Below are 13,862 nucleotides of genomic sequence, written 5' to 3' on the forward strand. Positions count from 1 at the left end.
AGAAGGTACCAATGTGAGATTTCTAAAGACAGCTACAGCACTTGACCCAAGGTTTAAGAATTTGAAGTGCCTTCCAAAATCTGAGCGGGATGAGGTGTGGAGCATGCTTTCAGAAGTCTTAAAAGAGCCACACTCCGATACGGAAGCTAAAGAACCCGAACACCCGAAAAAGGAAATCAACCTTGTGCTGGTGGCATCTGAATCAGATGATGAAAATGCACATGCATTGATCCTCACTGCTTTGGATCGTTATTGAGCAAAACCCGTCATCATCCTATGGAATGGTGGTTAAAGCATGAAGGGACCTCTGAATCTTTAGCGCATCTGGCACGTAAATATCTTGCGACGCCAGCTACAACAGTGCCATGCGAATGCCTGTTGTCACTCTCTGGTGACATTGTAAACAAGAAGCGGGCAGCATTATCTCCTGCAAATGTAAACAAACTTGTTTGTCTGAGCGTTTGGCTGAACAAGAAGTAGGACAGAGTAGACTTGTAGACTCTAAAGTTTTACATTGTTTTTTTTTGGAGTGCAGTTATTTTTTTGTACATAATTCTACATTTGTAAGTTCAACTTTCATGATAAAGAGATTGCATTACAGTACTTGTATTAGGTGAATTGAAAAAAACAATTTATTTTCTTTTTTACAGTGCAAATATTTGTAATAAAAATAATATAAAGTGAGCACTGTACACTTTGTATTCTGTGTTGCAATTGAAATCAATATATTTTAAAATGTAGAAAACATCCAAAATATTTAAATACACAGTATTCTATTATTAACAGTGCGATTAATTATTTTAATCATTGACAGCCCTAGTTTAAACTACACTTGACAAAATAAATGACAAAAGCATGTTCCGTCGTATAATAGACTTCCTTTTTATTTCTGTTTCGTTGGTTATTCTCTAATTTTGCAGAAATTGGTAAATGACAGTGAGTCCTTTACACTTACGAGGCCCTATCATGCACCCATAACCTGTGCAAAGTGAGGGTCCTTCACACATGAATCACACCTCTCATGCACAGAAAGAAGGGTCAATCACCTCTGCAACAGCACCCACCCACCTTGCCCTGTATTCTGTGGAAGGCACTCAGTTGATACAGGAGTCATCTATATATGGAGGAGCTGGGCAGTGGGCAGGTTGAGTGTGGGGCAGGAGAGACATGCATTGTGCCTCCACTGGTCCTTCAGAGATTCTTCATGAAAGCTAATATCCTCCAAGTTTTATTAACTTTCTGCAGCCCCTTCTATGCAGTGGAGATACCCCTTAGAGTGGGAGGATTCCTCAGTTAGTCACCAGCTCAGTAATCTTTAGTGGTGCAGCTCCAATGGAGCCTTGCTGCAACAGAATGGAGAGGATAACTATTGCAGGGTCACAGAGTCGCCATGTGGATTGCCATGGCATCCCAGTAGTCGCTCAGCCTGTTTGCAAGGGGGTTAGCTCCATTTCCCAACAGAACAATTAGAAGAAGAAATCTTTGTGGGGTGGGGGTGATCGGGCCACAGTCAGTAATGTGAACAGGCACTTTCTAACTGGATTTAATTAATTATACTTCATTAAAATATCTTTATTTTTTCAGTAAAGATGTGTGGTCAGTTAACTTTTTATTGTTTATTTTGTAATATTGTCAATGTTTAAAATGCTGATTCTTATCCCTTTTGACTCAACTAGTTAGCCAAATTTAGGGCCCTGTGGATTGGTTCTGTTAGGAGGAGAAATTGATGATGGAGTCAGGTATCTTTGTACACTGTTAGCAAATAAACAGGACTGCATCAAAGTCCTGTTTCTTTGAATACTGTAGGAATCAGCCGCAGGAGACAGTTTCTCTGCTCACAGCTCTAGCCAAGCTCTCTTCAGCCAGCACACAGTGCAAAAACTCTTTCTGGGCTTTTCACAATGTTCCCATTGCTTATTCAAGCAGTCTCTGGTTCTTCCTTGCTGCCTTTTCTCTCATTTTCTCTGGTTTTTCTAGTTTCTCTCTGAGACATGCAAACCTTCACAAAACAGAAGCCAGTGAAACCCCTTTGCCCACATTTGCCTTGCACATGCCTTTAATTAGGCTGGTGACATGTGAATTGTTTGATGTGAATTGTTTCATAAAGGAGATTAATGGTTTCCTACAACTATCTTAAATGAAGGACAGTGGTTACATCCTCTGGTTTCAGAAAAGTTTACCCAGCTCATAATACTGATACTGAGATTATATTTGTATAAAATACTAAACATTTACTTTTAAATTTATCTGATCTATTTTTGAAAATGCATAAATAGGTGGAATAAAGCCCACAAAGTTGGCTCATTAATCCAATCTTAGAGGTTCAAAATTAACAGAGAATAATGAAATACGATACAGAGACTCTTTTTTTTTTCTTTTTTTTTTTTACAGCTTATTTTGAAGGTAGTGTACATTTAAGTAATATGCTCGCTCAGCTTAGTTAGGCTTTTATGTGGTTACAAATTGTTCCTTACTCCCCCCAGTTCTACATTTGGGGCCTGATCCTTCAAGGGGATTTAGGGCTTGTGGTCACCAAAGTCAATGGCAAAACTCCCATTGACTTCACTGGTGTAGGATCAGGCATTTAGACAGGGATGAGACAAAGTCCTAGTGATAACTCATTCATTTATTTTTGCTATCCGTGTTTTAGGCTGTGGGGTTTCATCAGCCAGGCAGCATCAGAATTGCTTCCACCCCTACTAGAGTGGATGAATTCAAGTACCAAATGACGCGAGCTGGTTGGCATCCAACAGAGCAGTATCTTATTGGGCCTGAGAGAATACAAGAGCTGTTTCCCATATTGAACATGGAGAAGGTAAAGAATAACATTTTGTGAAAACAACTTTCCTTGCAGTTAAATGTTGGACTTTCAAAGACATACTGTAAATCCAGGGCCTGATTCTCTTGTGCACTAAGGCCCTTAGTATAAAGGCTTTCGGCTCAAGCAGTATAAAGGGACTTAGTATAAACAAGAATGAGCCACCTCCCCATGTGATTCTATTAAGGCAACATTAACAGGATCCTCTGGGGGAGTTTCTATTGTGTGGGAGAGTAAATTCGGGAAGAAAGAAAAACACAGAGCCTGTTCAGGACACAGAGCCGAGACTCAGATCCAGGTATTCTAGGAGAAAGCTCAGTAAAGGCAAATATGAAGGTTAAGGTTGGCATATTGTTTCTATTCTAAACCCCCTTGTTTAGTAGCTCAGAATTAGGCTTGGCAGAATTTGATTTTTACTTTTTTATAATTTTGCTGGGTAATATAAATGTTTATTTTTAAACAATTTTTATTTTTATCAATTTAAATTTTCACAGTTGCAGGAAATTGGGACGCATCAGACAGTTGGGGGCATCTGACAGTTAGGGGTAGCTGACAACAGACACTGAGATTTAAAAAGTGACAGCTTTATAACTGAAAACACAAATTGTCAACATCACATGTCAAGATATACAAAGTAAATATCCTTAAATCAAATTTTAATAAGTTCTCAAGCAGCACTTTTCTTTCTTTGCCATCTGTACGTTTCTGTTATCATAAGTGGAAATATTTTTTCATTGGTTTGTATGTGTATGGTGAAATCCGTGTTTACTAACATTTACTGATAAAAAATCTAATCCTCCCAAGCCTACTCATAATGAAGCAGTGCTGTCATGGAGTAGGATATGAGATTGATACTGGAGATCAAGAGCCAGAGTGGAGGCATAGGGCTTCTGTGTGGATGGCTCCCTTCAGGTACCTTGGGATTTGCATAGATCCTAGGAATTCACTGGACTTGTGAGCAAGAACTGCAGCCCATTCTGTAGAAGCAAAATCATTGTTCTAGTGGAACAATTCAAGGGAACTCCATGTGGTGAGATTTGAGAAGATTTCCTCCCATTAACTCCCTCCTCGCTGGTTTTCCCATGAGAGGGGGTTATCAGGGCCATTATTTTAATTTTTAAAATGTGGTAAATGTTTTAACAGCTATCATAGATTTTCATGGGATGAGAAATGATCATACTCATTTTAAAATGTGCAAATGATCTAAACCTTCTGAATGTTACTACTTATGTTGAATTGTCTGAAACCCTTTATGAGATTTTTGGAAGACATTTGACACATTCTGTTCATTTGGGTTTCTTTCTGAAATCTTCACCCTTGGCCTCTATCTCTATGATCACAGATAGATTCTGATGCTGGAGAATCACACTTCCATAGGACAATTAAGTTAGCCCGCTGAAGTCTTGATAATATAATATGCTTTTAAAAAATTTTTCAGTTGACTCAAGAAATTCAGTTTAATATGAGATGCAATGAAAGCAGCAAATTTAATTTGAATTAATCTTGTGTGGTCCACTTAGGTTTTAGCTGGCCTGTATAACCCCGGAGATGGTCATATTGATCCCTATTCTCTCACTATGGCCTTGGCTGCAGGAGCCAGGAAATATGGTGCCCTGTTAAATTACCCAGTCCAAGTGACAAATCTGAGCCCTAGATCAGACGGGACCTGGGAAGTTGAAACTCCAAATGGAATAATTAGAACAAACAGAATTGTGAATACAGCAGGTAAGAATTAAAAAATACTTTGATACCTTTTAAAGTTTAAAAACTAACTGGTATAAGATCAAGAAACTCAGACTAAGCAGTAGTACTCTACTATTTGTCTTGTAGTAACATGTGCAATATGTTTTCTAGTAACTCTCTAGTTCCTGGTGAACCCATAAAACCCATGATTTGGTATCAGGCTGTCCTGATTTTTTTTAATGGGCTCTTGCTTCTCAATAACATTGTGGAAACTGAGTGCTTAGTGGAAGAAATACCTTTCAATTATCCCTGACTAGACATTATTATTATTTATTATTTGTATGGAACAAAAACATTAATAACATTTCTTCTCTCTCTCTTTCTCCTGTGTGTCTCCAACAAAATACTACGGGTCAGACTATCCCATTAGCTTTTACAAGACAATCTGGTGGTCTGGGTTGGGGTGGGTGGAAGGGATAAAATGCTACCTCTGCAGTATTGTCCCCTCTCCTTAAAATTATGGAACCCCACATGGGTGCTCCTTGGGAAACAAGCTGGAATGATCAGATGGGGGTGTGGCAGGGAGTGAAGGGCTGGCTGCTCTCCATTATATCTTTCCTCAGAGACCTATAGGGGTGCAGCAAATAAGATAATACTGATCCTTTCAGTTTTATCTTACTCTGTGTTGCCCTCAGATGTGAAATTGCACTCCCATATCTTGGAAGGGGAGGATTTTTACTGTTTATTTGACTGGTAGGTTAAATGTCCCCTTTTTAACAATATATTTTTATGCTCTAGAAATATTAAGTTAAAATGATTTGTATTTATTTTCCTCTGTATGTAACTTCTAACCTTCACTGTATTAAGTATTAATTATTCAATATTAAGCAGTATGTAAAAAACTCTCCTTATTATATGTGGGTAGTAACACTGCATTTTTTAGTATGATTGCCCTATACTTGCCATTATAAGATCCTGTGTTCGGTTGCTTCTAACTTTGCCAAACGTTAATCTTTGGGCTGAAATTTTCCATGCCTGGTGGCTGTTTCAGGTTGATTTTTTTTTTTTTAAATTTCTGCCAAAACTGTTCAGCCATTTCAAAGAACGAGGCTAGGAAAAAATAAATTGTTTTGACCATGTTAAATTCTTGAGACCTTTTCTTTGAACAGTTCTAGTGCCCCCATGCTTTGGAGAAGAAACTTTAAATTTGGCAGGGAGTGGCCTCTGTGTCAGGGATGTGCCTTTTGCCTGTGAAAATCCACCCAAATTTGGCCAAGTTATAAGCCTTTGAAAAAGAGACGTAGCAGAGTTTAACAGGTAAAATCTCCAAAGATTTCATCCTCAGAGTGTGCCTGAACCTCTCACAGATCCTAGTGTTGACCAGACTGCATATGCATCAGCCTAAGGCTATGGGGACTCAGAAGGACTGCTTCCAGCTGCTCCAGGCTAGGGTGACCATATGCCCATTTTGGCCTGGACAGTCCCCTATTTAAGCCCTGTCCTGACCGTCCCAACTCTTTTGGCAAAAGTGGGTATTCGTCCTGTTTGCTCTTGCCCACGTGATCAGTTGACAAGAGCAAACAGACAAATACCCACTTTTGCCAAAAAAGGGGGGGGGTGGTTTGGAGGAGGTGAGCAGGGATGCCAGCCTCTTGCAGGGAGGGGAGGCAGGGCTCCAGCACGGGGCAGGTAGGGTTTCAGCAACTAGCAATCCCAGCCCAACGGGGGATGGGCCTCAAGCAAGTGCTCAGTCCGGCAGTGTGCAGGGGGGGAGGGCTTATGCCAGCCCCGTGCGGGCGGGGGGGGGGCAGGGCTTGGGCCAGCCCTGTGCGGTGACATATGGTCATCCTAGGCCAGGCATCAGCACTGGGAGAAGGGAGTGAGTCCCCACAACCCCCCAGGCCACGTGAAGGAGGAAGCTCTCTGATTCACATACAGAAGGGGACAAAAGCTGAACCAAGAGGGAGGGAGAGAAGTAAATGGGAATAAGGACTCTGGTGAGATTGGGACTGCAGTGAGGGAGAAACTGAGGAGGAGCTGAACAGGAGAGACTGGTACTGGTTGGGCAAGGAGATGGAGACTGGGAGCTGAAGGTGAGGAAGAAGGGAGGCTGCAACTGGGAGTCAGTGGGTGGGAAGGGGAGGCTGGGGCTTTTTGGGCAAAGAGACTGGGCCTGGGTGCTATATAGTCAGCTGACTGGGTGTGTAAGCCAGTGAGTTGGCTGTGGGGAGCACCGATATTGCAGGAGCAAGTGGCATGGGGCAGGCGGGAGGGGGAGAAGACTGGGACTGTCTGGACAGGAAAACGGACTAGGGGCAATGGGGGGCAAAGGGGATGGGGGAAGGAGAGACAGATCTGACATGGAGATGGAGTGTGGATGAAGAACTGGGACTGGCTTGGCAAAGGCACTGGACAAGGAGAAGGTGGAGTTGGAGACTGAGATTGTATGAGAAACTTGGGATGGAAGACTGGAAGTCAGTGGAGGTGGGGGGAGAGGCAGATAGGATGAGGAGCCAGGAACAGGGGAGTTGGCATTGACTAGGTAAGGAGACTGTGAACAAGGTGTTGGGGCAGGAGGGAGGAAGAGGGACAGGGTGTGGAGAGAGACTGGGAGTGGCAGGGAGATTGAGGCTCAGACAATGAGCCCAGAGGGGAAAAGTAGGACTGGCTGTGCAAGGAGACTGACTGAGATGAGAAGCCTGAGGAGTGAAGATTGGGATAGAATGAGCAAGGAGAATGGAACTGGGAGAAGGAGCCAAGGGTGAGAAAGAGACAAGGAACAAGTTAGAGGGGATGGGGCAGGAGGGGTCAAGCTTGATGAAAATAGGCAGCAGTGTCTGTGTCCGCTACAGAGCTTGGAATGGAATTCAAGATTCCTGAGTCCGCTGTCAGCAAATTCCTCTGCTGTCAGCAAATATCTGTGAAGACCAGTGGTAAAGTGTATGTTTCATCCCCCTCTAGTGCTTGTCCGCACAGAGGATGACAAATGATATTGCTATCAATTACTCCCTTCGCTTAAGCAGCAGAGGTTTGTGTGGTGGATCTAAAAGGTTCCAACCCCGCTGATGGCTGAGGTGGATGTCATATGATGCCACATGATGGAATTTCTGTTTTTTCTATTTTTAAAAAGTCCTATGCAAGTATATACAGGAAAACTGCATTAAAAGAACATTATTAAGGTTGCAAAGTCAAGCACTCAAAAGTTTGGATATGCCAGAATTAAGGTGGTTCTTCCAACTGCTGTTAGGCCCCCTTGTGCACATGCACTATAATAATCTTTAATGCCATTACTGCCTGCTATACTGTAGAGGACTGTGGACCTGCTCTGGGGGTGAATCAGAGTTGTATAGTAAATGGGACTGTTTTTGGTAGGACTCCAGCCTCATTTGTTGCAGAAGTTGGAAACTGAAATGAATGAAGCAGGGGATTGCAGGAAAAGAAAGGATAGTCGCATAAATAAGAACACTTAGTGCTGTCCTGGGGAACTGGATTCTATCCCTGCCTCTGCCATAGAATTCCTGTGTGATGCTGAGCAAGTCACTTAAGCCAAACTTCTTAGACCTGGTCACTATTTGTATGTTCCTCATTTTCTGGTAGCCCAGCTTGAAAACCTGGAGCTTGATTTGCAGAAGTGCTGAGCTCCCACATCTGCACTGAAGTAAATGGGAGCTGTGCTTGAATATATGAAGTTCTATACAATGCCAAGTATTCTGCAAAATCAGGTCCTAGATAGCTCAGATTGGACACAAAATTGTTAATTTTTTTGCCTTAGTCAGACTGTGCATCAGATCTCCATCTGTAAAAGGGAGATAATACCATACCTCCTCTTCACAGTGGTGTTGGGAAGATAGGTTAATTAATGTGTGTGAAGCACTCAGATACTATAACGATGACCACAACAGAAAAACCAATGAGGTAATTAATTCTGTATTTAGAGCAGGGTTTGAATTCATGTAGTAAAGAAAGCCAATGGCCACACTTTGAACAATGAGAAAAAATATTGAAGCTGCTCATTAATAGAGCTCCATCCATCTTGTGTGTAGTATCTCACTGATGAGCACACCAGTGCCAAGGCAAACGCTATATTATGAACAGGACTATGCACAGCAAGGAGGTAACAAATTTCCTACTGATCTGCATAGCTGCAGCCTATGACTCTCCTGTCCTGGGAGGCTTTGTTTCTGCCCCAGCAGGAGGTGTGACATGGGAAACCAAAGACTACATCTACAGCGTACAGGAATTGTGGTATCTCTACACTTCCTGGAGGACTTAGTCTATGCACACTGTGTGCTGAATAAGATGGGACCAGTAAAAAAAAAGTTTCTGATCATTTAATTAGAGACTGTATCTCATTTAAGGTTCCACAGACAACATTGATACTGGTATTTTCTATCTTTTGAGCACTTGACTTTGCAACCATAATAACGTTCTTTTAACATAGTTTTCAGTGTAATTGTGTATGGAGTGATGGGACTGCCTACAACAGCATGTGGCCCATCAGCAATTGCTAGCAGCAAAAATCCCCAATGGCCAGAGATGGAAACACTAAGTCAGGAGAGCTCTGAGTGTCAGCGAATTTTTTCCCAGGTATCTGCCTGGTGGCTCTAACTCAGTGGTTCTCAGCTCTTCCAGACTACTGTACAGGAGTTGGATTTGCCTTGCATACCCCCAAGTTTCACCTCACTTAAAAACTACTTGCTTACAAAATCAGACATAAAAATACAAAAGTGTCACAGCACACTATTACTGAAAAATTGCTTACTTTCTCATTTTGTCTGTATGAAATTTTAGTTTGCACTAACTTCACTAATGTTTTTTATGTAGCCTGTTGTAAAACTAGGCAAATTTTAAAAAAAAGTTGATGTACCCCCTGGAAGACCTCTATGTACCCCCAGGGGTACACGTACCCCTGGTTGAGAACAAGTGGTCTAACTGATCACCATATTTGGGGTCGGGAAGAAATTTTCACCCAAGTCAGATTGGCAGAGACCTTGAGGGTTTTTTTCCTTGCTATGCAGCATGGGGCATGGATCACTTGCAGGTTTAAACTAGTATAAATGGTGAATTCTCTGTAACTTGAAGTCTTTAAACCATGATTTGAGGACTTCAGTAACTCAGCCAGAGGTTAGGGGTCTATTTCAGGAGTGGGTGGGTGAGGTTCTGTGGCATGCAGTGTGCAGGAGGTCAGACTAGATGATCACAATGGTCCCTTCTGACCTTAAAGTCGTCTATGAGTAAGTAAACACACATAACTTTATAACCTTGTACATGTTTTATCTTATGTCAAGTATCAAGAACACTGGGAATGAAGGGTTTTTCAGGCCTCTGACAAGTTCTGTCCCTCCCTGTCATCCTGTTCTTCCTCCCTTTATCTCTCACTGTCTTCCTTAGAGGATACCATGTTTTCTTCCCTTCCATTCTGTGCTTTTCCAGCTCATCCAGTTCTGCTTCAAAATGGTTTTACTCTTTCTTAATCAAACACATGCAGCCTGGCACTAGAACTGGATGAAACATGGGATTTCCAGTTTATGGGAAATACTGCTATTTCAAAATTTGAATATGGTCTGAATTGGGCTAAAACCAAATTTATCAAAATTTCCTGCTAACTGGAACTTCCCCAAAAAATTCATTTCAGAAACACTGACATAGTATTGTATTTCCGAAACTAAATATGCTCCCCTGACCCCAACAGCTGCTGAGCAAGACTGTCATTCTTGGGAAATTGTCATTATTGCCCAGGCAAGTGGCAGGAAACCCTTCTGCTGGAATCCTGCCTTTGATTTGCCAAAAGTTCGCTGGACCCGAGATGTTTCGATGAAACCTGTTGGGTGTTCTACAAATCGTTATTTTCCAGTAGAACTCTGTTTTATCGGAAAACTTCTGACCAGCTCTTCCTGGCACCTTTGGATCTCTGATATGCTCCAGAATCTTTTCCCCTGGCTGTCAAGTTCCAGACTTCCCTTGTCATCATTCTCAGAAGTTTTGAAGGCAGTGGGAGCTGCTGGGTGCTCAGCATTTTGGTAATCAGACCACTTACATGTCAAACTTCAGGCACCCATTTTCTGAAAACTTGGCATTAGAGCATATTGATGAAGTTTGCACATTTAATAACTTTCCTTATATTTTATAGTGTGATTGGCATCCTTTTGGTTGTGTTGTCAATTGTCATTATATACAGCTTTCCTCACAACTGCTTTCCAGAGGTTATCATTATTTGTAAAGCCAATCTGCAGCCTTGTGAAATCTCTTAGGCTTTTTCATTTGCTTTGATAACTTATTAATCCAAAGATATGCTTGGCTAAGCCTAATTCTAATGTACAGCTAAGTGTTCAGCCAAACGCTGAACATTTAAAGTTGATATTGCTTAACATTCTACGTCAGAGTATGCAACCACTACTATGACCGGTGTATGCTATTAACTTTCTTTCAGCCACCATTCACTCTTCATTTCAACCCCAGCCCTTCAAATCATTACTGTTAATTTTGATGCCGGCCATGGCTAGACTCATGTTGCTAACTCAAAGCACAGCAGGGTTAATCACAGAGCTATCTGCTCTTTTTTTGGGCACAGTCAACATTTGCTGTGGAACTGGAATGAACAAGTTTAAACCAACTTGAAGCTGTTCCACTTGTGAGTTTTCTATTTTTAAATAAGCAGGTCCCTAATGAATAATCCCTGACATAAACTAACTGGTGTTGAACTTGCTGAGGAGGCTAGCAGTGTATTTATAATAGAGTTATTAATAAAACCTGAAGAAATGGTGATTTTATTTTAGATATGCATACTGCATATACAGATATTTGACCTCACAGCAGTTGTTCCATTTTACAACTGTTTGGGAATGTACTTAGAAATGGAACATTTAGTTTTTTTTAATTGAGTTATTTTTTCTTTTACAATATCTTACCAGACTACCTGCTTGTAAATTTGCCAAACAATACTAACGCTAAATATTTCGCTCTGAGATGTTTTTAATCACTTTGATGTAGAAAAATTCTAAAGGTATAAATTATGCTTTTGCTTTAGCTATCTCTCCCATGAGAGGGGGAGTTTACCATCTGCTTCCAGTTAGAATTTTTTTTCGGAGAGCACACTCTTTCTTTAAGACTTTTTTTTTTTTTGCACACGGTTGAGAATTTTTAGGCACAGAACCAGTGATGGATCCCAGCTGTTGCCCTGAGCTAATTAAGTAAGCAACAATTCAATACTGCAGTACTGAATCCTGTAGTCAACATAAAAAATAGTTAAGTACAATACCTGGATAAGTGGATTTAAAAAGTGGTGTTGAATAACACTGGAGGTTCTACTTATGATTAACTCCATATCGGTTGTCGTCAAAAATCTAACATGAGATCATATACAGACAGCTGCACTATAGTAATATATTTTTAGGAAATATCTTCAATTTTAAGAAGCTGTTTATGGCATCTTATAGTGCACATTTTGAAAGGAACACAGTTAAGACTAGTAAACCTAAAATTAAATCTACCAGTTTTGTTTGTTTGCAGAGGATATACATGTTGTGCCATCCATTCGCCCTTCTTATTCTGTTTTTTTGTGAGCAAGTAAAATAATAAAAATTATTATAGTCCTGTTCTTGGAACATCAGTATGTCTTATTCCAGGGTGAGGCCAGACCAATGAGAGGCTATGTCACCACTTTCCCCATAAGCTTGGGTGTTTCACAATGCTATGCTATTGTAGCTCCCAAACTAGGCTGCTCACAAACAGCCGACAGCAGGCAGATCACACCCTGAGTGTCTTTGTATAGCAGCAGCCCTGGTTCAGCAGCTCTGATCCCCAGCAGCCTTCCAGCAACACACCAGCCACACTCTGGCTTCCACCAGCCTTGGTTACTGTGTGCAGGATGCCCTAAAACACTCTCAGGCCTGAATTTTCCCAAAACATGTTCTGCACTTACCAACCCTCTCCTGGACAGTTCCAATATTAAGGTTTGTTGCTCCTGTACAGAGTCAATATTCAACAGTTTGCTACCTTACATGGAGTTACCAAACAGTTCAGTTTAAACGCAGCACTGGGTTGGTTTAGATTAAAAAATAAAAAAAGTTTATTAACAAAAGGAGATAGTATTTTAAGTGAATTCAAGTATAGGAGATAAAGTTAGAAATGGTTACAAGCAAATAAAAGTGAAAACGCATCTAAAAGTCTAAAACTTAATTTAGCAAGTGTTGGTTCAAGGCTTTGTTTAAGACAGTCTTTCTGACCTACAGTCTTCCAGGAAGATGACGACTGACTTTTTCCTTCATCAGGATCACTCCCAGAGTCCCAAAGATGCTGGTGCCTTTGTCTTCTTAGGTGAAAGAGAGACAAAGCATGGAGTTTTCTGCCCCTTCGATTTATAGTCCAGTGTACCCTTGAAATAGATTCTTCTGAAGATTATCCCTCAAAGCAAAGTTTATTCAATCAGTAAAGAAAGTGACATGGAGTCTGGTGGTAAATGGGGCTCCATGCTCTTTCTTACCACCTGTGTTTGCTAAAATGCAAATTTGCTTGGTCTCCTGCCGTCTCCTCCCTCTGCTGTCTTGAGTACCCTGTTTACTACTTATATTTAAATTGAGGTAAAACACATTTCTTTATTTAGGATAGATATATTTAACAACCTTTTCCTAGGCTGGGTTGTGTGGTTTTGTATATGTGATAACATCATACAGGAGGATTTCATAACTTTATATGTAATGCTGCTACGTACATATCACCATGGTATTATTGACCAGCACATTATTAGTTTTTAAATGATACATCATAAGGCATATTTTGTACAAAGATTATCACAGTAGTGTAGGGTGACCAGACAGCAAGTGTGAAAAATCAGGACAGTTATATCTCATATAACTGTGTATGTTTTCATTACCCATATAAATGTCTAACCCTCTTTTGGTTCCTATTAAGGTCGGGGCTCAATTATATCTTGTGGCAATGAGTTGCAGAGGTCTATTTATGTATTCTGTAAAGAAAATATTTCCATTCATGAATTGTAAATTTGTTGCCTTGTTCTTGTATTATAAAGAGGATATAAGTAGGCACAACTGATTTATCTCTTGTACCATTCCTTATTCTGAATATCTTTTTTGTTTCCTCTCTTATTTATGACTTCTCTAAACAGTGGTAGTCTTTTCGAGCTTTTCTCCACAAAAGTATTCTATGCCTCTAACCACTTTTGCTACTTGTCTTTGGATGCCTTTTCTTCCCCCTTTACATTTTTAAAAAAGAGAGGGTGAGTGGAATTGAACAAATTATTCCAAGTGAGGATGTACCACTGGTCTATATAAAGGCAGTATAATATCCTCTTTATTAATTTCTATCACATCCTTGTGCATACTAACATTACTTTCTCTTTTGA

General features: G+C 40.7%; 1 protein-coding gene across 1 annotated transcript in view; it reads left to right on the top strand.

Annotated features, from left to right (window-relative positions):
- The window catches only part of DMGDH (dimethylglycine dehydrogenase), a 67,995-nt gene that overhangs the window by 19,095 nt on the left and 35,038 nt on the right, over positions 1 to 13,862 (top strand). Inside the window, exons 4-5 of the mRNA XM_084628482.1 lie at positions 2,651 to 2,815; positions 4,339 to 4,543. Of these exons, the coding sequence (XP_084484608.1) occupies positions 2,651 to 2,815; positions 4,339 to 4,543 (370 nt within the window). The remainder of the gene's footprint in view (positions 1 to 2,650; positions 2,816 to 4,338; positions 4,544 to 13,862) is intronic.

Source organism: Lepidochelys olivacea (assembly GCF_965140295.1).
Source record: "Lepidochelys olivacea isolate rLepOli2 genome assembly, chromosome: 5".
Taxonomy (NCBI): Eukaryota; Metazoa; Chordata; order Testudines; family Cheloniidae; genus Lepidochelys; species Lepidochelys olivacea.